The sequence below is a fragment of the Dysidea avara genome, chromosome 1 (genome assembly GCF_963678975.1).
Source record: "Dysidea avara chromosome 1, odDysAvar1.4, whole genome shotgun sequence".
Taxonomy (NCBI): domain Eukaryota; kingdom Metazoa; phylum Porifera; class Demospongiae; order Dictyoceratida; family Dysideidae; genus Dysidea; species Dysidea avara.
The window spans coordinates 14,680,005-14,705,064 of NC_089272.1; the positions used below are offsets into that span (position 1 = coordinate 14,680,005).

Here is a 25,060-nt window from a genome sequence, read left to right on the forward strand (position 1 = left end):
ACACTAGATTGTAACTTAGCCTAAATTATTACACCTATTGTAACATACTCACCCATGTGAGTTCTACAATTATTACCTATAATAATAGTCATGGACAATCATTCAAAATTTTGAATGCTAGCTACGGTGCAGTTTGAGGCAGCTGGAACTATGAAACACTACAAATTGTTGTAGCAACTCAGGCCGGTTAGCCAGCCTGCACATTGCTCATGCTCCAGCTGTCACTATCACGCGCTTTTACACCACTAAATGCATCAAAACTGTAGTTCTATGGAAATTTCTTGGGCAAAGTGATACTGTATATTATTACATTTATTAAGCATTTTTGGCATGTTTCTTCCCAGTGACAGCTTTTAAAAACTACAAAAGTTCAACAAAGCATCTTCACAAACAGTGACTTTAAAAATTCACTTCCACAAGATCTTAAGCGTTTAGTTACTTATACTGCATGCGCATGCAACAGTCTAAATGAAGTTGTGTAAGTAATAAACACTTAGTTACAAAAGAGTCCAAGAATAAATGATACAAGAAGCCATGCAAGTTTTGTTTTTCCATAGTATAAAAACTCATGCACCTGTCATAGCCATGCACAGATGCAATGATGCTGTTTTGGGCTATTGGAGCACTCATAGTGCAGTGCTGTTTGTGTCTACCATTGGAGAGTTTTTATCCATTTGGTGTCAATGAAAGTGATTTAACTGTTTCACCAGCAACTGGGTTTGCAAGCATTCGTTTGTCGCAAGATTTCATATTTTACAATGAAGTGCACCGACTACTTTATGTACGTACATATGTTTAGCTATAGCTAGCTATAATGAATGTATGATTAGTTATATACATGTAGTAACTCTCTGCCGTCCGTCGAGATCCGGTCGAGCGCTGATAGGTCAAGGGGCGAGGTCGATGGGCTAACACGAAGGGCACGGTCGAGGTCGAGAGGCTAACACAGAAGCCGAGTGCTGTATTTTTCATACACACAAGCATGCATATTTAATACAGTGTATATAGCTACGAACGTAGACGCTGCTTTAAGTGTTATTATCGTACTTCCTGTTGTTTCTCGGAGCGTTCATCCCGAAACGCTTCGATTTTTGATGATGCCGAGACTAGACTATTGTTAAATGTCCATGTAAACTCGATTTCGTTGAACCAACTGATGGCTTGTTTTAGCGATTTACCGGCAATCAGGGTCGTAGCTAGCTATAAGCCACTGCATGGGTCTGGGATTTTTAAATTTTATTTTAGTTTATTGCATTCTTCACAGTTACATGTTTCAGACTCCCTGTATTTACAGGCTTAGCTTTGCAGGTCCCTAGTGCATGGGATAGCACTTAATAGCTATTTAGCCAGACGTGTATACTGTATAATGACCATTAAGGCGTCGTCAGTACTGAAATGAGACAAGAAAGTAGCTGCACTACAGTGTGCGAACAGCAAAGAATTTCGCCTTCTAAGGGGGCATCTGATTTTGGTATGCTTAACGTCATAATTACGTTGGGGGGGTTCAGACCGTGACGTTATACATTTTTATTAAAGCAAGTATAGTGTAAACAGAGAAAGTGACGTGATTAAGCAGCAATACTGTTTGTAGACCATGTGTTCATGTAAACAATATAACGTTTTGTGCTTCTATTGCCAATGCATTGTTTTCATAGTGTGACATTAAGGAGGGGGGAGGGGGGTCTGAAGTTAGCGTCACTATGATCTTAAACGTACCAAAATCAGTTTGGAGATGCCCCCTAAAGGAGTCTTCAGTCATAATTATTTAGAAATTTTAGATGCAGATGCCTTTTGCATTTTGCATAAAAAAATCGTTAATATTATTATGTTTGCAGTTCTGCTGAAAAGGAGTCAATATCATTGCACTCGATTATGTTAGATGGTACACTGTAAGTTGTTCCAATCCTTAATTGATCTAGAGTAGAAACTCTGTTGGTGTGAATAGGTGGTAGAACAAAGTGATGTGAGTGATATTGCCTGGTGGATCTTGTCACTGAAATGAAATGAGGAGGAATTGACAGTCAATAATCTTGATGTATAATTTTGAAAAGTGTTTGTAATGTGGATATTTTTCTGTCATAGCTGAAGGCTTGGCCAAGAAAGATACTGTATCATATGTCGTTATCATAGCTGTGACTGAGCAGAATCAGCTGTATCATAGCTGAATGGCTATGATATAACATTTTGGAGTATTCTCCCTTACAGAGTTATTGATCATTTAGATGAGATGTCATGGTGACATAAATGCAAAGTTGATACCTCCTTTTGAAATTAGTTAAGTGATGGCTGGTCTAACTTACGTTATAATTGTATTGACATGTATCACACCACTTCCTAAGTGTGTTTCAGTAGCACGCATGCAAGTGTATTGAACTAACGTCGGTTATAGCTATCAAACCCTCAGCATCACTTTATTGGCCCACTGCATTAAAAGCGATCAAGATACTCTAATGGAGCACTGAGAAAATAACTACTCCAATAGTCAAGAGCAATCAAAGCTGTATGGCTTGCTCATCACCTTTACCCTACAGTTTTGCACCTATCAATGTCATGCCCCAGCCCCACCCTTGGAAATCTCTATACCATCATAGCCGGGATTTGACATCCAATGCCTTGCCCCACTCCTGGGGTAAAATTTACTTCAGAAGTTCATTGAACCAAAATTTATTTTCATCGGTAAATCAAACCCCATAGAAAACCCTGTGCATGTAAGAGTGGAGATGACCCCTTCAAGAGCTAGGGTATGCTAGCCTATAGTTTGGCAATCTATGCTTTAACATAGGACTGTTTGATTTGATTGTACGTGGGTGGATTCAAGCTTGTTATTAGATAGCAGTGCACTGCAGCGTGACGTGAATGAATAACGGTGGTGCTTAATTATTATTATTATTAATGGGCAAAAAAATGGTTGGCAGCACAAGACTGTCAAGCTAGGCCACAGGCCTTTGAGAGTGCCCATATCCTGTTGTTCTCTATAAATCATCAAGATTCTTCTTAAATAATGCTACCATTGGTGCAGACATAACATCTGCTGGAAGAGAATTTCACCATACATAGTTAGGGTCCGCAACGTGAAATTTCGACCTCCGAGAATCAACTACCAAACCACCCACAAATGCTAGGCTAGGTACCACTTATTAAATGCCAGATTGGCGTTATTTTTCATTAACGTCTTGTCGTGCAAATCGGCTAATATGCTTACAAATTACGACATTTTTTGCTATATCTTCAAGGAAATGTCTTTTAAAGCTACAAAACGCGCTCTCAATCTTTCTTACTAACTGTACTCTAAACTAAAACCATCAGTGGCTGCATTGTCTGGAGCAATTTTCAGCCGCAGCATCGCGAAAATGAAATTTTGGACTCGAAAAAAGTTTCGATGTCACTGGAGCACACAGTAGCGATGCCAAAGTAACCCTCCCAGGTCAAACTGGTCTGGCATGGGTCCAACTACTACCACACCAAATATCATCGAATTCCAAAATTGTTTGCCATCTGGCTGAGCTCGACGGCTGTCAAAAATTCGTCAGAAATGCCGATTTTATTCACTGACGGGGACTTTTGCTAGCCAGATGTGCTAGTTTATTTCTCAAAAACTTACCAGACCCATAGCCAGTAGCTTTCATTCATATGGTTGGTCTGGCAGCTCTTCTAGCGACCTCAAAAATCGCCAAATGCCTATATCCACGAATTTTGTCGATGTTGACCAATTTGCAATGCGTTAAAGAAATCTTGCACACCAAACGTGATGCTTTGCCTCTCTAAAGTCATGCTGCATCCTTGTTTAGTTATATTCGTCCATAGGGTGGCACTGTCGGCTCTCTAATCGAGGCCAAAATCCATCAAAATACCCATCTCACCATTTTTCATCAGTTTTAGGAAGTTTTACATGTCAAACATGTTGGTTTACCTCTCTGCATCCTTGCTGGACCATTCAATCACTTTTGTCTGTGTAGGCAGCTTTCTTCAGTCTCTTGAAAACGCCAGAGCACGCCAACTGGGCGCAACCATCAATACCAGTTAATGCTTAGCTATTTTGTTTCATTGGTTCCACGCAAGAATGACAGGAAAACCAGTAGAAATGTAATAGAGCGAAAATGGAGCTAGTCTAGCTCTAAATATTGTACTCTACATGTTTATACAAATGATTATCGAAATGCAAATTCCGATTATCAAAAACCACAATCGAAAATTTCCATTCGTGTAGAGTTCCGAAGGGTGGATATTCAAAACTAGACTAAGTCCAGTTGGGTTATGTAATATTTCTGCTGGATTTTCGTGGAATCAATGAAACAAAATAAGTGGTAAGTGGTGTTGATGGTTGCGCCGCGGCCCAATTAGCGTGCTCTGACATTTTCAAGAGACTGAAGAAAGGTGCCTACACAGGCGAAGGTGATTGAAACATCCAGTAAAGATGTAGAGAGGAAAAGCAGCATGTTTGACTTGTAAAACTTCCTAAAACTGATGACAAATCGTGAGATGGGCATTTTGATGGATTTTGGCCTCGATAAGAAAGCCGCCATTGCCACCCTATTGACGATTATAACTAAACAAGGATGCAGCATGACTTTAGAGAGGCAAAGCATCACTTGGTGTGCAAAATTTCTTTAACGCATTGTAAATTGGTCGATATCGACAAATTTCGTGGATATAGAAATTTGTTTTTTTTTTGTTTTTTTTGAAGATATAAAGAAAATAAGATTAGAACATACAAATAACAGTTAAACAATTAAATCAAAAACTGAGTCTCTGATTGCACCAAGGCCACAGGAGCACTTTTGATGTAACGACCTTGTGAAGATCGTGCTCCTCTAATGCATTGGATTGCTGAACGCAGTAAACAAAAGGACAATCTACATCTAATCCATCCTAGTACTGCGGCATAAGGGTCATTCCATTTGTCAGACAATAAACTCGCCAATCGCTTGTAAAAAACACTGGCTTCATGGCCCATTCCCCCGGAAGCAGAGAACACTAGAGGGGTAAAAGAACTGTGTTCCACGGCGATTTTTGAGGTCGCTTGAAAAGCTTCCAGAGCAATCCTATGAATGAAAGCTCCAGGCTATGCGTCTAGCAAGCTTTTGAGAAGTAAACTAGCACATCTGGCTAGCAAAAGTACCCGTCAGTGAATAAAATCGGCATTTTTGACGAATTTTTGACAGCCGTCGAGCTCAGCCAGATGGCAAACAATTTTGGAATTCGATGATATTTGGTATGGTAGTAGTTGGACCCATGCCAGACCAGTTTGACCTGGGAGGGTTACTTTGGCATCGCTACTGTGTGCTCCAGTGACATCGAAACTTTTTTCAAGTCCAAAATTTCATTTTCGCGATGCTGCGGCTGAAAATTGCTCCAGACAATGCAGCCACTGATGTTTTTAGTTTAAAGTACAGTTAGTAAGAAAAGTTGAGAGCGCGTTTTGTAGCTTTAAAAGACATTTCCTTGAAGATATAGCAAAAAATGTCGTAATTTGTAAGCATATTAGCCGATTTGCACGACAAGACAGTAATGAAAAATAACGCCAATCTGGCATTTTCTAAGTGGTACGTAGCCTAGTATTTGTGGGTGGTTTGGTAGTTGATTCTCGGAGGTCGAAATTTCACGTTGCGGACCCTAACATAGTATATTCTACGGTACATAGAATATGCTATCTATGATTCCACAAACTCACTACTCTGTTGGTGAAAATTATTCCTCACTAGCAGCCGAGATCGAAATTTAAAGAGTTTATGGTGGTGACCTCTGGTGGCATCCATATTACTCAAAGTGAAAAATGAGGTAGGGTTGATGTCATAGTAACCATTCAATATCTTGTAGGCCTCGATTAAACCTCCCTTTGACGTCTACAGTACAGTGAAAATAGACTGAGTCTCCCTAGACAAGTTTCATACAGTAAATCAAATGAACTTGGTAATAACTTGGTGGCACGTCTCTGTACTTTCTCTAGGTGATCAATATCTTTTGCTAAGTAAGGGCTCCAGACCTGGATGCAATGCTCCGACATACATTTTGTACAAAAAGTTAATTCAACAGAAAAAGAAAGTTTGAAGGACCTTCTTATTAAAAACCAAGAACTTGCATAGCTTTTGCTGCAGCCTTCTGACACTGTAGAGATGGTTTCAAGCCTTTAGTGCACCAAATACCAAGACTTATTAGTTCAGATCATTAACTAAATTACACAAATTACACAATACTATGAATAAGATTTAGCTGCGTAGGTAACTACATAAGCAACATAAGTAACCTCATTACAAGCAGGCTTGACTTGCTAGGGCAATCCTATGAATAAGATTTAGCTGCGTAGGTAACTTCATAAGCTACATAAGTAACCTCATTACAAGTAGGCTTGACTAGCTAGTGCTTTATTATAGTCTCGCCTCAGACCGCAAGGTCCTGTTGCCACGCAATACTGTGAATTCCATCTCCGTTGAAACATCCCGTAAGGTAATGCGGGTAATTCCAGACAGCGGAAAATTCCGGTCGCTTAGATCGTTCTCAAAAATGGTCTGCTGTCACTATCATTATTAGCCTAAAAAAACAATGGTAGAATCTCTGAACCTAGCTATAATTTGGTATGCTAATGCACTTGTCAATTTCATGCCCCCCCCCCCCCCCCCCCCCCCCCAGGGGAGGGTGAGGGAATACAGGGGATTTGACAAATCGTGTGTCAAATTTCCCACTACTGGGGCAAAATCGGCTGTCAAATCCCCACTATGTCCCCACCCCCATAGTAGGGGATTTGACATCACCTCAAGGATGACTAAGCGCATATTTCATGCATGCGACTTGCATGCGACTAGTAATAAACCTGCCCTGTAGCTAGTAAAATTAGCTATACCAAGTGCGATTTTATTGTTTAGAAATGCAACTACCGAAAATCGGCCAGTGAATTGGACAGCTGTCAATTGCCCCAGGGGTGGGGGCAAGAAGCAATGTCAAATCCCCACCTGGGGTGTGGGGACGCCCGGGGTGGGGGGGGGGGGGGGGCATGAAATTGACAAGTGCATAATTAGTGCATAAACGGATGTCGATTTTACGCTTCGAGGGTTTGAGTGCAACATTAGAAGCTTTGTTTTATTTATTATTAACACTTTACAATGACCGATCTGACAGCAACATGTGCTGCAACCGTAGGATTTGGTGTAGCTATGTACATTGTATGCAGCTATAGCTAGAGTTAGCTAGATGTTATGCAGTTGGCATAATTGTGAGTGTATTGTAACTTAATTCATTAAACAATAGTCGTCGTTCTGGCTCCCTTTGGAGCTGACTAATTCCGTTCATTCTGGCTCCCTTTAGCCTACCAAGATGGTCATTAGGTATGGGATTCAAACGATAAAGGAAATGTATCCAGGATAAAACTCTCTGCAGTACACATGTAGTATGTTCATGCTAAATTCTCATCAAAATAGAGCCCAAGATAGTTAAACAAGGACACACAAGATAGTGGCATGCCATCAATAGCAATATTATTTAAGTCATGATTTTGAGGTTTTCGATGTGAGCTGGCGACCAACATTACATTGGATTTCTTGATGTTAAAGCTCAAGTGGTTTACACAAAGCCAAGAATACACAAGATTAGATCTTCTTGTACAGCCTGTAGGTTATGTCCACACAAGAGAGATTAACATTGCTACAGTGCATATATCATCAGCATACAAATTAAATTCACAGTTCTGTATAACACTCGGCAAGTCATTCATGTAAACAGTGGTGTAGCCCCCCTTTTTTCCATGCCAGGGCACTGGGCGGGCAAGCCCTTCAACCATGCGACACACATACACATGCCCATCTTCATATGGACATAAATACAGCACTTTAAAAATGTGTATGCAACACTATGTATACTTTACCTACACTACTGTATGCATGACTAATGTACTTTAACTACTCTAGATGAATGCTAGCTATTGGCTTTCTTATTGACTTATTCCATATAGACCATCTTAATACCAGACTTGGAAGAAACCTTAATTAAAGCATGAGGTGCTTATGGTGTTGTATCACGTGATGACTGCACTCTGCCAGTGCCACAACCTAGAAATAAAAAAAAGAAAACAATTGCTGACTGAATAAGCATTCCATACCATTTGAACTATCACTTAGTAGTATCTACGTGGTTAGGTGGGTGCCAATGCCTCAAATATTTCACCTCTATTCTCTGATTCGAGTTTTGACTGCACCAATAGTTACACAAGTTAATCCAATTGTTATTACTGTCCATCCCACTATACTGGAAGAGTTAATAATAATCCTGAATGCTATGTAACTTGTTGTCTCACTGTTATACAATCTCATTGCAATTGTAATGTAATTTTTTTGCATAAAAGTAATTATTATTTTGATCATGGTCTGCCAATTAATGAAAATTGTAAGAATCACATTATGCAACTTAAAATTGTCATGATTACAAACAGCCACCTTACTTCTTACCATCTGTGACAAGCGTCACAGAATGTGTTACAAAAGCTTGAGTGTAAATATGCATTATTGTACAAGAGAATAACTCAGTGACTAAAAAAACTTTTTTTTTTACAACTAGCCCTAACCTGAGACAGGGGTCCAAATAGTTTAAAGTGATAAGAGGGCTTGTGTTGCGTAGTGGGAGATTGAAATAATTTTTAACTAACTACATTTGGTCTAGGGACATACTCCCCTAGGCTGTGACATGATTGAATCTGGAAGCAATTTGAGAGAAATGACTACAACCTGGAAGTAACTTAAGGAAATAGCTAGCAGAAGGGACAAAATTAAAAGCAATAAGTTGGATTGTAAGACAATGTTTACTCAATAGTTGACCACAAAATCGAAAATTTTGGAAAATGATTATCTCAATATTGAATTTTGAGGTACTTTTGGTCATATCGCTGTAGTAAAAGAGATGTAAGATGCATAACAAATATTTGTAACTTAGACTTTATAGTTTTCTACACTATTTTAGCCTGACTTTTACAACTAGCCCAATCACCATTTAAAACTAGCCAAAAGCCATTTACAACTAGCTTTTTGGCCATGAGTAGCCCCTTTTTTAGCCCCTGGAATAACCAGTAAAACCAACAATTGAAAGAGTTGATATATCTAGTTTGACCAGGAAAGAACAAATGCAAATAGTGAGGATCAGAATTTCATCATTCCTGTCACATTTTAGATGCTAATAGTGTTTAACAGGAAATACGTAAAGCAGATTGATAAAATGCAGAACTCAAGTCAGTGATTTTTAATATTTTCAATTATTATAGTAGTTGATGATACATATGCACTTCGTCACACCAGATAGCAAATCTTTAGTTAACTGCTATCTAATCCAAAACAGCCAAGCTATAAAAAAAGTGTGCGGCCCTCAAAAAGGCTATGGTGAAAAAAGATGTGAAATCCAAGGTGGCGGCCAAGAAATGGCTGTGATGGTAGGTTAATGGTAAAAATTTTAATAACGACAATTCAGGTGAATTTTAGTGCTGCTTGGTCAATTGGCACAAAATTCACCTGAATTGTCGTTATTAAAATTTTTACCATTAACCTACCATCACAGCCATTTGTTGGCCGCCACCTTGGATTTCACATCTTTTTTCACCATAGCCTTTTTGAGGGCCGCACACTTTTTTTACAGCTTGGCTGTTTTGGATTAGATTTCACTTCTTTTTGTATTTGCATACCCCAAAGCCGGCCTATGGCCGGCTTTGGAACTTTTTTAACCTATATTTTTTTCTTTGCCACAGGAAGAAGAAAAGATGAAGCAGTTGTACTTTAGATATTTCTGATTTTATCAGTAAATGTACAAATTATATATATAATACATATATTTATCACATAACTCTCCATGGTGGTTTCTTTGACTTCTTCTAGCTGCTCTCTCTACAGAGTGAATTGTTTGTAGCTGAATTCTGTACAGGTGATTTGTTTGTAGCTGAACTCTCTACAAGGTAACTTCTTCTAACTGATCTTTCTACAGGGCAATTTGTTTGTGGCTGATTTTTTTACAGGGTGATTTCTTTGAAGCTGAACTCTCTACATGGTGGTTTCTTTGTAGCTTAACTCTCTACAAGGTAATTTCTTCTAGCTGATCTTTCTACAGGGTGATTTGTTTGTAGCTGAATTTTGTACAGGTGATTTGTTTGCAGCTGAGCTCTTTACAGAATGGTTTCTTTGTAGCTGAACTCTCTACAAGGTAACTTCTTCTAACTGAACTCTCTACACGGTGGTTTGTTTGTAGCTGAACTCTCTACAAGGTGACTTCTTCTAGCTGATCTTTCAACAGGGTGATTTGTTTGTAGCTGAACTATCTACAAGGTAACATCTTCTAGCTGATCTCTCTACAGGGTGATTTGTTTGTAGCTGAACTATCTACAAGATAACTTCTTCTAGCTGATCTCTCTACAGGGTGATTTGTTTGTAGCTAAATTCTGTACAGGTGATTTGTTTGCGGCTGAGCTCTTTACAGAATAGTTTCTTTGTAGCTGAACTCTCTACGAGGTAACTTCTTATAACTGATCTTTCTACAGGGCAATTTGCTTGTGGCTGAATTTTCTACAGGGTGATTTCTTTGCAGCTACTCTCTCTACATGGTGGTTTCTTTGTAGCTGAGCTCTCTACAAGGTAATTTCTTCTAGCTGATCTCTCTACAGGGTGATTCGTTTGTAGCTGAACTCTCTACAAGGTAACTTCTTCTAGCTTATCTTTCTACAGGGTGATTTGTTTGTAGTTGAATTCTGTACAGGTGATTTGTTTGCAGCTGAGTTCTTCGCAGAATGGTTTCATTGTATCTGAACTCTCTACAAGGTAACTTCATCTAGCTGATGTCTCTACAGAGTCACTAGTTTATAGCTGAACTCTCTACATGGTGGTTTCTTTGTAACTGAGCTCTCTACAAGGTGACTTCTTCTAGCTGATCTTTCTACAGAGTGATTTGTTTGTAGCTGAATTCTCTACAAGGAAACTTCTTCTAGCTGATCTCTCTACAGGGAGATTTGTTTGCAGCTGAACTCTCTACAGGTGATTTGTTTGCAGCTGAACTCTCTACATGATGGTTTCTTTGTAGCTGAGCTCTCTACATGGTAACTTCTTCTAGCTGATCTCTCTACAGGGTGATTTGTTTGTAGCTGAACTATCTACAGGTGATTTGTTTGCAGCTGAACTCTCTACGTGATGGTTTCTTTGTAGCTGAACTCTCTACAAGGTAGCTTACTCTAGCTGATCTCTCTACAGCGTTATTTGTTGGTAGCTGAATTCTGTATATAGGTGATTTATTTGCAGCTGAGCTCTTTACAGAATGGTTTCTTTGTAGCTGAACTATCTACAAGGTAATTTCTTCTAGCTGATCTCTCTACAGGGTGATTTGTTTGTAGCTGAATTCTGTATAGGTGATTTGTTTGCAGCTGAACTCTCTACATGGTGGTTTCTTTTTAGCTGAACTCTCTACAAGGTAACTTCTTCTAGCTGATCTCTCTACAGGGAAATTTGTTTGTAGCTGATCTCTCTACATGATGGTTTCTTTGTAGCTGAACTCTCTGCAAGTTAACTTCTTCTATTAATATCTCTACAGGGCGATTTGTTTGTAGCTGAATTCTCTACATGGCGGTCTCTTTGTAACTGAACTCTCTACAAGGTGTAACTTCTTCTAGCTGATCTTTCTACAGGGTGATTTGTTTGTAGCTGAACTCTCTACAAGGTGACTTCTTCTAGCTGATCTTTCTACAGGGTGATTTGTTTGTAGCTGAACTCTCTACAAGGAAACTTCTTCTAGCTGATCTCTCTATAGGTGATTTGTTTGCAGCTGAACTCTCTACGTGAAGGTTTCTTTTTAGCTGAACTCTCTACAACGTAACTTCTTCTAGCTGATCTCTCTACAGGGAGATTTGTTTGTAGCTGAACTCTCTACCTGGTGGTTTCTTTGTAGCTGAACTCTACAAGGTGATTTCTTCTAGCTGAACTATCTCTTTCCATAGTTGCATGAACTCCCTACTTCTAGCTGATCTCTCTATGGGTGAATTGTTTGTAGCTGATCTCTCTACAGGGTGACTTGTTTGTAGCTGATCTCTATACAGGTTACTTGTTTCTAGCTGATCTCTTGAATTCTCTTCAGGGTGACTGCTCTATTAGGATGACTGCTCTATTAGAGTATCTCGATCTCGCACTTGCTACACCAAGTTGGATTTCGTGTTATAACTCCGTGGCTTTAAGTCTGATTCTTCTAGACCATTGAAGAGCCTTTCTAAGATGATTACTCCATCTGTACAGCATTTTTCAAAGCATTAGCCCAAGCGGTTTATCTGGTAGGCGTGGCAAACAGTCGTTTTTTATTAGCTAATCTCGATTGCGTAATTGTTACACACTGTTGGTTTTTTCGTTGTATCTTCCTGGTTTTTAGCTCGATTCCTTTCAAACCACAAAAGGTTTGAGGTTTAATAGTTAACCTATTCACCCACCGATTTTCAGCTTCTTCCCATACGCGGTTTACCCTGTATGCGTGACAACATATTGGTGTTATTTTTAGTGAATAATCGCTCATAACTCTTTGCCTGTTTATCGTATTCCAGCCAAAGTTGGTGTTGAGATGCGCCTTTATACCCCCCCCCCCCCCCCCCCCTTCTGTGTGCCAAATTTCAAGGCAATCGGATATGGAGTTCGCGTTTTATAGCAGTTTTTGTAAGTGTGCGAAAAGAGGAAGAAAAATAAGAAGAAAAAAACGAAGAAACTAAGCCAATTTTTGAAGTCGCATATCTCGGGAACGCCTGAAGCGATTTCGCTCAAATTTGGAATGTGGTGTGCTGCAGTTGGAGGGAGTGTCCACAGCAAAACTCGTCTTGTTTCATCAAGGCAGCACAGAGCTACGGAGGTGCGAAAATTGCGTTTTCTTTCTTCCTGCCAATATACTCACGGGGGTTGCGCGTCGGCTTCTTGGGCCACTACCGTGTGTCTTAATACTTTTATTTTTCAACATACCCATTTTACAACCAAGCTGTTTTTGTTCTTTCAATATCAAAAGCATTTAATCAATACATAACATGAACAGTACAGTATATATACATAGTTATATTGCCGTTTCATTTTTGCAATGAATTACAACATTACTAATCTTTGCAGGTCAGTGTCAATGGAATTATCAGCTTTAGTGATCCATACACCTCAGTTATTCCTTCATCATTTCCTTTAAGCAGTGATAATGAGCTGATTGCACCATATTGGGCTCATGCAGATATTTTCTCAGCTGGCACAGTCTTCTATCGTGAAACTAATGATTCAGATATACTTTCCAATGCTAATAGTTTTGTGAGATACGTTTCTCCAGAATTTTCAAGCTTTTCAGCCACCACTGCATTTATTGTAACCTGGGAAGAAATAGGTTACGATTTTGGAGGAGCTGACAGAGTAAGAATTTGTGTGCTTATGACAACTGACCTATAACAATGTGTTCTCAGTTGTGTACTGATATTATATGTATGCATACACTGTATACATGGACACAACATGTACATAATATAGTACACATGATAACTATGCATTTTACATACAGTTTAAGCATAAATGTGACCCGGTCTGGCAAAGTTGGTCTTATTACTGAAAGAGCAAAGTTTTCAGTGTGAATAACAAGGTTTTGGATAAATTAGACTATAAAAAGTTTGATACTGAAATTTGATTGGCTGAAAATGTGGTCTCTAAATCTTGTAGAGCCACACTCATGTTCAATAGAGACCACGCTCTGAGGCGATACAAAACACGATAATTACCCCATTTGTAATTACCAGTGCCTTTTTCAGCAAGCTTTTTTCTAAACGTGCACTATGTTGAGTATTGAGAGACTTCTCACTTCATCACAGTCAATGGGGTGAATTAAAGTATTATCCTGATGGTTGTGATGGAAGTGCCATTGAGACACTTTTCAAATGAATGCCCTATCAATGACAAAAGTGATGGTGAAGCAACTGCAGGAATGAAGGTAACCATGCAAAGAATTGCTATGTTGCATCATGAAATTATTTCAGAGCAGCAAGATTCAACAGCATGCATACACACACACACATGCATACAATATATGTGACCGGGCCTGCGATAATAGGGCATGTGGGCACATGATTTTTGCTTACTTTTTCACACTTTCAGTACTCATAACTTTTTGTACCATTATGCTATGGCATTGCAATTTTCAACTCTTAGTAAGCATTTAAGTGGCATCATGATGCAAGTTACAGAATGGAAATATACTTTTCCAGTATTGCGATATGACCTGTAGAGTGATGGGGTGTAGTTTGTGCCCACATGCCCTGTTTTCGCAGGCCCAGTTATAATGGTTGAATGTGTGCTTATGTAATAGTGACATTAGAAATTATGTATTGTACTTATTATGCACTCTAGACAAACACATTTCAAGCTCTCCTCATAACTAATGGATTATATTCATTTGTTGCATTCTTATATGCTGATGGATTAATACAATGGACCACTGGTGATAGTGCTGGAGGTATTAATGGGACCAGTGGAATGGCAGCACAAGCAGGGATTAATGCTGGTGATGGTATAACCTCTGTCACTATTCCAGGATCAGGGACTCCAGCTATCATCAACATCGATCAAACAAGCAATGTGAACTTTTCAGGTGTTTGGGTGTTTCAAGTAGATTCTTCTGGTGACTTTGATCTGAATAATTCAGGTTTGTATAAAAGAAATTCTATGGATTCCTGCTGCAGTTATGTGCATACTATTTGTAGCATACATACATCGAGTACTAGAACTACTGGCTCGAGGACAAGTGCATAATAATCATGTGGCTCTGGAGCTCATGCGCATTGTATATCAGACAAGGCAATTATATCCATTGTATTATATTCACTAGATAGGGATCATGAAGGTTTTGGGTTATTCTGGCCAAAAATATTACCCAAGACCCAGCTTCACAGTACCATCCTGGTACCTTGGCAGCATTGGTTAGGTATAACCAAAAGTTCCTTCAGTATGACCCTATATACTTCCATTACAATTATTGCTATGAAGTTTTGATTTTTTATTCAATGCACTTTTCTACTGACTAACTTCCTACCTGCCTTCATGCATGCATTCCTGCCTGCCTACTTGCATGCCTGCCTGCTTTCATGCAAGTATAACTCAATAATGGCTAAGGCTATAGGCTTGATTTTTCACTGTTCAATGTCGCTTCATCCTGAGGCATGCCTTTTGGCATACCACCGTATGTACAATACACGCGCATCATATATTTACTTTTGTCCTCCTTTGTGTCCAATTTAATTTGCTGACAGTACAATATGTCAATTTGTGGTAGTGCAATGCATGGCTTCCCTACGTTTGTAAACAGGAATCATCTGTATTTTCCATGGTGACTGGATATGTACTTCTAAAGCTGTTCTTCATTTATGACTGTGTGTAACAGGTATTTGTGACTCTGCGTAATGGGTTGAACATAGCTGAAAGGAAGTGTAATGGTCACTTCACTTTCAGGTCAGTAATTGGTAGTTTGAGAATCTGAATTGCCTGTATTTTTTGTGGTTACTGGATTGATTGCATAGGTGCTTCATTTGTAGTGCTGTGTAATAGGCTGAATGTAGCTGAAAGTGAAGTGTATAATGCCAACTTCACTTTCAAGTCAGTAATTGATAGATGGGGTGTGTGTTCAGTCAGAAAAATTACTTATGGCACCATCTTTCTTTTAATGCGATATGTGCGGGTTCGGCCAGTCATAATAATGTTAAAAAAAGGATACAATTAATTCCTAATTCAGTAATGGGTACTGAAGTAAGGATTTAATTTTCACTAGTACATCTGCAAGTGTAGGCAACCTCCATTGTTTCCCTACTTTTTTCTATGATTCCTAATTTAACTTAAAATTCCTACTTTTTTTCTTATCCTTGTTAAAAATAGATTCAAAATATTACACAATTACGTGGCACCTTGGTCATAATAAGGCTTTGAAGTTTCATAAAGTGCAGTTAGCGATTTGGTAAATTCTATGTACTTTACAAGCTGTGAACCCGAGGTACAAATTAATTTACCTCTATTGATCATTTAAACTGAAGCATTCAAATAAAACAAATTAAATAATATTGCTTTAAGGTCATCTTCATATGATGTAGTTGAATATACGAGACTGGCATTGATATAATATGTGACCGGATTTGCGAAAAGGTACCTTTATCACACACAAAATTTGACCCATTTTGTGAACTTTAAAGCTTCATAACTTTTTGATCACAGTATGTAATTGCTTGAACTTTTCAATGAACTTAGCTACAGTATCTGGCTACATTTTGACACTAAGAGCAAGTTAATCAGTATAAGGAGTCAAGTGTTACATCATTTTGTTTGCTGATATGTCAAATGTGTGGAAAAGGTACCTTTTCGCAAATCCATTCACATATGTTTTCAGAATTTAGAAATTAACTTCATGCCTCAATTTTGTACTCTCCCTGATGTTTTTCTCAATGTATTCAACCCTAAAAGTAACTCTATAAGAAATATTGTTACTTCCATTGTTTATAACAATCCATGGAATTGTTTGAAATTATGACTGCACTAGATGTTGATTTAAGAACTGGTATTTCTTTGAAATCCAGCATTTATTTCCTTTATACCCCTGGCAACTAAATGGGACCAGGAGACTGGTTGTACAGTACTCCAAGACAATGCAGTATTTAAATAATTCTGCAGAAAATACAGTAGTTCAAATATTTTGTGGAATAAAAGAAACAGGAGTATTATAGAACTAAAGTTATACACCAAAAATCAAGCATGTAATGACAAGCAGGATTGAACTACACTAAAGGCCCATTCACACTATGCAAGTTATGTGCATTAGATGCGAATTAATTCGCGTTGGTTGCGTTCACACTGAATGTGCATTAACTGCAATCCTTATTTAATTCGCATTTAAACAATCCACCTCTGGAGGTGGTTTGAAGCCAGATTGCAGTTGCATTATGCAATAGTTTGTTATCACATGAAGAAATGCGTGGGGAGCTAATGAATTGCATGAGCTAACAGGATTAGAAGATCAACAAGAAACGGAATTTGGCTGGTAGCTGGACAAATGATGAAACAAAGACACTGCTTAGGCGATGAAAGCGTCCAGAGGAAACTGGATAAGGCACACAGAAACTGTGATATTTACGAAGCGATTGCCCGTGACATGGCAGAACAAGGCTATGAACGTACCTGGAAGCAATATAGGACGAAAATAAAGAACTTTGTGCAAAAGTATAGGAAGGTAAGCTATCATTTTTGTGACTGATGCGTTCACCAACTATTTTTGACAGATAAAGGACCACAATAATGTGTCGGGAAATAACCGAGAACATTGGCCATTCTTTGACCAAGTAGATGCTATTTTAGATACCAGGCCTTCTTCTGCTCCTGTGACTCTACTACAGAGTGAAAGTAATGTAGTGTTGATAGACTCGGAGAGTGTTGATGGTAAAGTTCCCTCAGTGATTTTCCATTCAATGATATGGTATGGTATATATACATAGTTGTTGAAACCCAAGTACCACCTGAGTTTGAGGATGAAGACCTGACGTATGTGCCAGGCTATACACAAGATGAGAGTACCAATTTGCAAAATCAAGGTTAACAATCACCACCGTAACATGTATGTCACATAGTTTATGTACCCTAGATGAAACTTTTGCTGAAGGCAACAGTCCTAGAGACTCAGCCTCTGTCATCAGTAATATGGCCACATCAACTGCTGCATCTACCAGTGTGACTCCAGTAGTTACACCTTCTAGCTCTGTATCATCCATTGCAAAGAAGAGAGGTAATGAATTTACGCAATCAAATTTGATGTCCATATTTACCCTGTCACCATTATATCAATCTACAGATTCAGCCAAACAGTTAGGTCATTTTGCACCTGTTATGGTAATCTCATATGATATAATTAAACTTCAATCACACTTTCTGTTTATACATGAGTGTTTATGCTTTACATAGTAATCAAGAAGAAACCCAAGTGAGAGAGTGTTGCTGCAGAATTATCTGCAGCACTGGAGAGACTGGACAAAAAAGCTGAAGAAAGAGCTGAAGGGAGGGAAATGAGACGAATGCAATTGGAGGCAGAGCTGCATGAAAGACAACGAGAAAAAGAGCGGGAACATGAAATGCAAATGCAAGGAATGTTTTTGTCTTTTGTGCAGCAAATGGTGGGATCTTCCTCCAGTTCCAACAGTGTAGTAGCATCATCAGTAGCATCAACATATTATAATCCAACAAATTATCTCAGCTTCAGTATCCACTTGTGTCCACTCTTCAGGATAGTGGTCTCCAATGGCCTCGCATATATTGTGAAGTACAACACAGGCTCTCAGTGCTGTAACTGCGTTATCTACCTGCACATCAATACACTTTTGCAAACATCTCCAACGACCCTTTAGCCTTCCAAAAGCATTCTCCACAACCATTCTTACTCTACTTTTCCGGTAATTAAAGTTGCATTGTCCATCAGTAGTATGCAGATTAACAGAGTATGGTTTCATGAGCCAAGGTAATGCAGGATAAACAGGATCACCTAGGATGACTAATGGAGCCTGATACAAATAGATGTATGCATTGATAATATAATGGGTAGTTTTACATACTTGAACACCACCTATGGTTTTTTTCCAGTCTGGAAGTAGCATACCCTGTCTTCCTTTTTTGTATATGTCAGAATTGGTAAACACATGAGCATCGTGTACTTTTCCAGGCCAGCCAGCATATACATCCATGAAAATACCACGATAATCTACCAAACCTTGCATTAATACAGAGTAGTATCCCTTTTGATTGTAGTAATCTGCCGGGCTGTGCTGTGGCAATATTACTGGAATGTGTCCCATCTATAGCTCCTGCAGCCTGTGGGAATTCCCAACACATTTCAAAACCCTCAACTATCTCTTTGAGCCTTACTCCTTCAGGAATTCTCACATACTTTGGTAATAAATGGAGTACAATTTGTTGACATGTCTCGCTCACAATCTCACAAATAGTGGATTTTCCAATTCCAAACAATTCAGACAGTGTTCTATAATCAACATTTTTTGCCAGTTTCCAAATAGTGACAGCAACCCTTTGATCCACTGAAATCGGCAGCCTTTAATGTGTGGTCTCCCTTACTATATAATCATGCAGTTCATTCCGTATGACAGAGAAAGTGTTAAAGGACATACATAAATTTTCCTTCTACCAGCTGTTATCCCTGCCTCTCAGTACATCTTCCCACCAATCTTTGCTACAAGGCACACACCATAGTGTACGACGATTTCTTCTATCTAGTGTGACTACCATACATGCTAAGGTGTTCCTGTAAGAAAGGTAAGTAAATAGCTAGTTAATGTTGAATACTTGACTCACCTTTGACCTGTCCAGGGCGTATTGCACTGGTAGCTCTTCGCCTCCCACCAACTGGTGTTAGTGGTGGTGGTTTGGTATCTGCACCTGGTCCCAGTTGCCGTGTTGGATTTAAAATATTTTTTCAGTCCTAATATTTTGGGGTAAAATGTCTGCCAGGTCTTATATTTTCATTTTCCAGGTATACTGATACTTGGGCAGGGAAGGAATTTGGTGCCTAGAGGCATTCCACGTACCAAAGGCCTTCCTTTAAGCCATGACTGGGTCTTAATACTATAAGCAACCTTCCTAGAGACCAGGTACTAATCACATTCCCTCTATCAGGAATGGAGATGCTGCATATGCAGCTAGAGCTGTTTTAATGCTCTGCTTCAGAGTGGTATGACCAACATTGGCACAGGGCAGCCATGTGTTGATCTTCCCTCTGAAATGTGTGGAATTGGCCCATGAGTGAGTCATAGGGGCGGCACTCCACTTGGAGAGGCAGCAGTTGTTTGGATAAACATCATGCTGGGCTCTCTGAAGATCAGAAGCTGAAATGTGCCCATAAAGAGCAACACCTCCACGCTTCTGTCTAAGAGGCAACACCTCCTGGGAAGCACTGTGTTACGCTCTTTGCAACAGGGAGCTGACACTATCCAGCTGTGGCATAGCTGCAAGTCAACACTCCTGTTGGGGGAGCTGGCATTGACCCGTGACGAGGGTCACACGCCAGGCGCTCCCATGTTTGTATCAACACTCCTGTTGGGGGAGGTGACATCGACCCATGAGGGAGTCACATGTCAGGCACTCCCATGCTTGTGGAGGAGTTGACAGTGGCCCATCATAGCGTTGTCAGTCAGCACTTGGTCACCTGCAGTGAGCTAATGAGTACATTAGTGTAACAGTAACACATAACAACGAAGCAGTAATGCAATCTGCAGCATTGGCTAATAATTGTATTGGCACTGGCAAGGAAGAGCTGAGGGGGAGCTGGCATCGACCCATGACAGAGTCACATACCAGACACTTCCATGTTTTAAAATAGCTGGTAATGGCCCATGATAGGTGCCTGTCTGCACCCCCACTTGGAAGAGTGGAGATATAGGTTAACCTGCAATGAGCTAATGAGTACATCAAACTAGACAATATCATGTCATTACAATAACATTGCTACAGCATGTAGTATTGGCTAGTAATACATAGTTGTATCAGCAATAATATACTTGCAATATTTGTGGATTATGTGGTTATGTATAAATTATGTGTGTCAACAATGTGTGCCATGCCCCTGTATGTATGTCAACCACATTATTTTGCCAGTAATATGTGTCTTTTTGAGCGTATGTTGCTATTTAGTCTTGCGGCTGTGAGAAAGAGGTGAAGTACAAATACAGGGATGGGAGAGGAGGGTAACTCTTGACGGCCACTTGTCAAACGACTGACGCCACGTGCTACTGCGCATGCGCTAGTACACTTATTAAAGCACTGTTATTCCTATTATTGTCTCGTGTCTATGGATGATTATTTGGGGCTGCCATCATCTTCAACCTTAACTTAGTTTAAAGATATTTTTTAAACTACATTTAATGTTGAATACTTGACTCACCTTTGACCTGTCCAGGGCGTATCGCACTGGTAGCTCTCGCCTCCCACCAACTGGTGTTAGTGGTGGTGGTTTGGTATCTGCACCTGGTCCCGGTTGCTGTGTTGGATTTAAAATATTTTTTCAGTCCTAATATTTTGGGGTAAAATGTCTGCCAGGTCTTATATTTTCATTTTCCAGGTATACTGATACTTGGGCAGGGAAGGAATTTGGTACCTATAGGCATTCCATGTACCAAAGGCCTTCCTTTAAGCCACAGAAAGGGGCCCTGCAAAGTGCAAGGGTGGAGAACCTTTCACCCAAGTATCTGGATCTTTGTGTAGGTAGCCAGTCTGCAAGTTCAGTGTTATGCGGGAACAGCACTTAGCACATATGAGTAATGCAAATGTCAGAATTTTTATTTACTTCTTTTTTTTTTTAATTAATTAATTAATTTTAATTTTTTAATTTATTTTTTATTTATATATATATTTTTTTTATTACTTTTTTTTTACAAAAAACAAACAACAACAACGAAGGATTAACGAATTCTGCCATGAATGCATGTACTGAAGTGAACATTATGCATCAAGTTGTGTCTAGTGTGTCATTGATAACCTGCTGCAATAATGTTGGACATTTTTGCTACCTCGCTGGGAGGAGGTCTGATATATTGTTGAAAAGCATTGCTTCTCCAGTGACCAAGAGTTTGTATGTGAGCATCTGGCATTTTGGCTAGCGATGCAGAGGTTGCTGCTCCTATGCGGAAGCTATGTGTGTTGTAGTGGCGCTTATCTAGCTTGAGGTTGTCCAGCAGAGACTTTAGCCCTGCACGAAACATAGCTGTGGTCCAGCCTTTGCCATCCATAGTGATGAAAAGTGGGCCCGGTTGCCTGCTCCTTTTTTCAAGGTATGAGAGGATTGCCTTTATTGGACAGACTGGGCTATCAGTGGCGCCTATGTACACTTTGACACCCTGCTTGAATGGGTCTGTTTTGGACTGCTTTAGGAACAGTTGTAATAGACTTGGGTTTTTTCTGTCATCAACTGCAATGTCACTGAGTGATAAATGGCAAGATGGGTCATATGAGCCTTCTGTAGGAATCGTGAACTCACCGACTCTTAGGAAGCCAAAAAGGGTGAGACAGCACATAGCCCAGAGTGTGGTGTTGTTGTAGGACGCACTTTCCTTAGACAAAAGGGATCTGATGCTATGAAGCATTTGGACAGTGACTGGCAGGAGAGTTCTGGTAGAGTTCATTCCTGTTTGGCGCTTTTTAATTCCCTCAAGATGAGATGGAGCCGAGGGGTGACTTGGTGATTGAAATGGTTATGTAATCTCTTACAAATGTGCATGTGTCTGACAGCTGATAGATATACCTTTATAGTTCCCTGTGAGATGTTAGAGGTAGCCAGGTGTGTTATGAACAGAGTTAAGGTGCACTCAAACATTGGGATTGGCTTGATCCTTTCCATTTTACAGAAATTGATATATCTTCTTCGACCCGCCGCATAGGTATTCCTGCTTGACTTGGCCAAGGCATAATGCAACAACTTCTGGGTTTTGCTAAATAGCTTATTGAGGCGAGTGCTCCTTGGTGGTTTCAGAAGATCTAAAAAAATGATACAATCAATGACTCAAGTGTTACTTTGTTTGCAATTGTTATTATTTGTAAGATTAACAACAGGGATAACAACCATGCATATGGTCAACCACAATTGTTTACAATAATCTACAGATATGTGAATTAACTACAATGTAGCTTCATCTTATATGAGTTTTTTGTTTGCTGGTGGGTGGAGGCTCTTGAAGCCTGTTGATGGTATGCTTGAAGTGGCGCATGAAGGAGGGGGGAGTCCAGTCTCGCCTTTGGGGAGATATGAGCTTTAGGAGTGATGATGGGATAGATGTGGGGATGTTGGAAATGTAAGGGTTCTGCTTTAAGAATTCTAGTGATCTGTTTCTGGACAGCTGGTCTGCAGCAGTGTTCAGTATGCCCGGAATATGGCAGGCCAAGATTTTAATATCAAGATGGGCTGAGAAAAACCAAAGACAGCGCAAAAGGTGCATCACCATTAACTCCTTCGAGGATCCTTTGGTGATTGAGTCCACGACACTGCTGTTGTCGCATTTGAATTCTACACTGCTGCCTGATAGTAGTGGTCCCTACACAGCACAGCTTAAAACAATTGGCACGGGCTCCTTTGCCATTATGTCCATACGTGCCCATTCCTTCGACCACTCCAGCTGCATCCACTGAGATCCAAATACTGCTCCACAACCCCAGAACCCTGATGCATCTGTAACTATTACGTGGTCTGGGGTGGATCCATTGATAAAACTAAACCCATTCCAGTGTATGGCAAAGAGGTGCCACCACCTAAGGTCTAAGCGGAAGCCCCTAGTAAGACATGTGAAGTGAGATAGTTTCCTTAGACGAGCTGCTGCCCTGTACATTGTGGACACAAAAGTCCTTCCTGGTATTACCACCTTAGTGGCATGTTGTAAAAGGCCTACCAAAGATAGGATCTCTCTTTTTGTAGCCTTTCTGCGGGATAGCCAGGCTGCAACTCGCTTCCGAATTCGTACGAGTTTGTCGTCAGGTAGGCGAGCCTGCATGAGTTGAGTATCCAAGGTGATTCCTAGAAAGGCCAGACACTGGGAAGGACCCTCAATTTTTTCTAAGGAAAGAGGTATTCCTAGCATGGAGCAAGTGTCCTTGATTGCCTGAAGATTATTGGAACACGAGGGGGAATGCGGCGGTCCCATGGTGAGGAAATCGTCCAGGTAATGCATGACTGGTGTCACCAGCTGTTGTTCAAGGATCCATGACAGCAGGTCAGCCAGGACGTTGAACAATTTAGGAGCAGACCTGAGCCCAAAAGGTAAGCAGGTGTCAATGAAAATCTGTTTATCCCATCTCATTGAAAGAAGGTGGTGATCGGCCGGATGAACTGGCAGGAGGCGAAAGGCACTTTTAATGTCAATTTTTGCTAACAGCGTGCTGCGGCCTGTGCGCTTAATGTAATCAATAGCTGAGTCCACTGTGATATACTTTAGTGAACACAATTCTTTTGGGATGCCTCCATTGACACTGCCATCAGTTGGATGGGAGAGGTCAACAATTAGTCTCCACTTGTTTAGTTGGTGGTGTTTGGGAATGACCCCGAACCTGCTAACATGTGCATGTGGGACTAAAAATTCTTGGAACGGGCCAGCAACACGTCCAAGAGCAATCTCTTCGGTTAGGTAGCTCTCCACTGTTTCAGGGTGTTGAAGAGCACAACTTAAGTTTCGCTTGGAAGACTTCAATGGGTGTGATTGTTGCTTGAAGCCAATGCAAAATTGCACTGTGATTCCAGAGAGGAAGAAGTCAACCAGCGGTCTATCAGGGTGATCTGCCAGTGATTTTTCCCAGTTGCTTACATCTAGTGGTGTTTTCATTTCCCTGGCTGCGGGTGGTATTTTGACATCAGATAGTTGATTGCTTAAGTGGTTTGTCCAAGCTGAGATCCAGTGAGTGTAGTTGCAACGCAAGTCCTTAGTGTGCACACCAATAATGTGCTGCTCTGTCACTACTGCAGAGGAGAGAAGGTGTTGATAATAATTAGACTGTAACCATTGCGTGGTACATGCATGACCTATACATGAGATTCGAGTGCACTGACTCACAAGTTACTAAAATTATCCCAACATTGCATGCACAACATGTTCAATATATGGGTTTGCCATGCATAGTGCACCTCCAAGATCAAGCCAGCTTGAGATATATATATGTTGTGGCTACACTAAAAACACATGAATGCACAAGCCTTGTATTTGTAACAATGCCGTTTGCACATAAACATAAATACAATAGTGTACATAAAGGAAGGAAAAGAATGAGTCAGCTAATTGAGATGAATACGAGTTATGACTGGTTATTGTGATTCCTGTCCTTCTGCTTGTACGTACACTGGGAAGCTTTGTGGTGCTTGTCCTGAGCTCTAGGGTTGTGGACACAACGGTAGCATATATGTTGTAATGGCAGGAAGCCCTGGAGCAACCGTTTGGGCTGTCATTCCAGTCCAGGCAGATTGGTTGGTTTTGATGCTGTGGCCGTTGAGGAGGGTTCGGGTTAGGTGTGTTGTAAGGGGTAGATCTTTGTGGTTGACGACGCTGAAT

At 40.1% G+C, this 25,060-nt stretch overlaps 1 protein-coding gene across 1 annotated transcript; it reads right to left on the reverse strand.

Annotated features, from left to right (window-relative positions):
• Positions 1–23,062: 23,062 nt before the first annotated feature.
• On the reverse strand, positions 23,063–24,340 carry LOC136260129 (uncharacterized). Its single transcript, XM_066053791.1, has one exon. The coding sequence runs from the start codon at positions 24,338–24,340 to the stop codon at positions 23,063–23,065; it is 1,278 nt and encodes a 425-aa protein (XP_065909863.1).
• Between the last annotated feature and the right edge of the window lie 720 nt (positions 24,341–25,060).

Excerpts from the sequence above, each read along its gene's own strand:
- LOC136260129 (XM_066053791.1), bottom strand. The coding sequence starts at position 24,340 with ATGAAAACACCACTAGATGTAAGCAACTGGGAAAAATCACTGGCAGAT.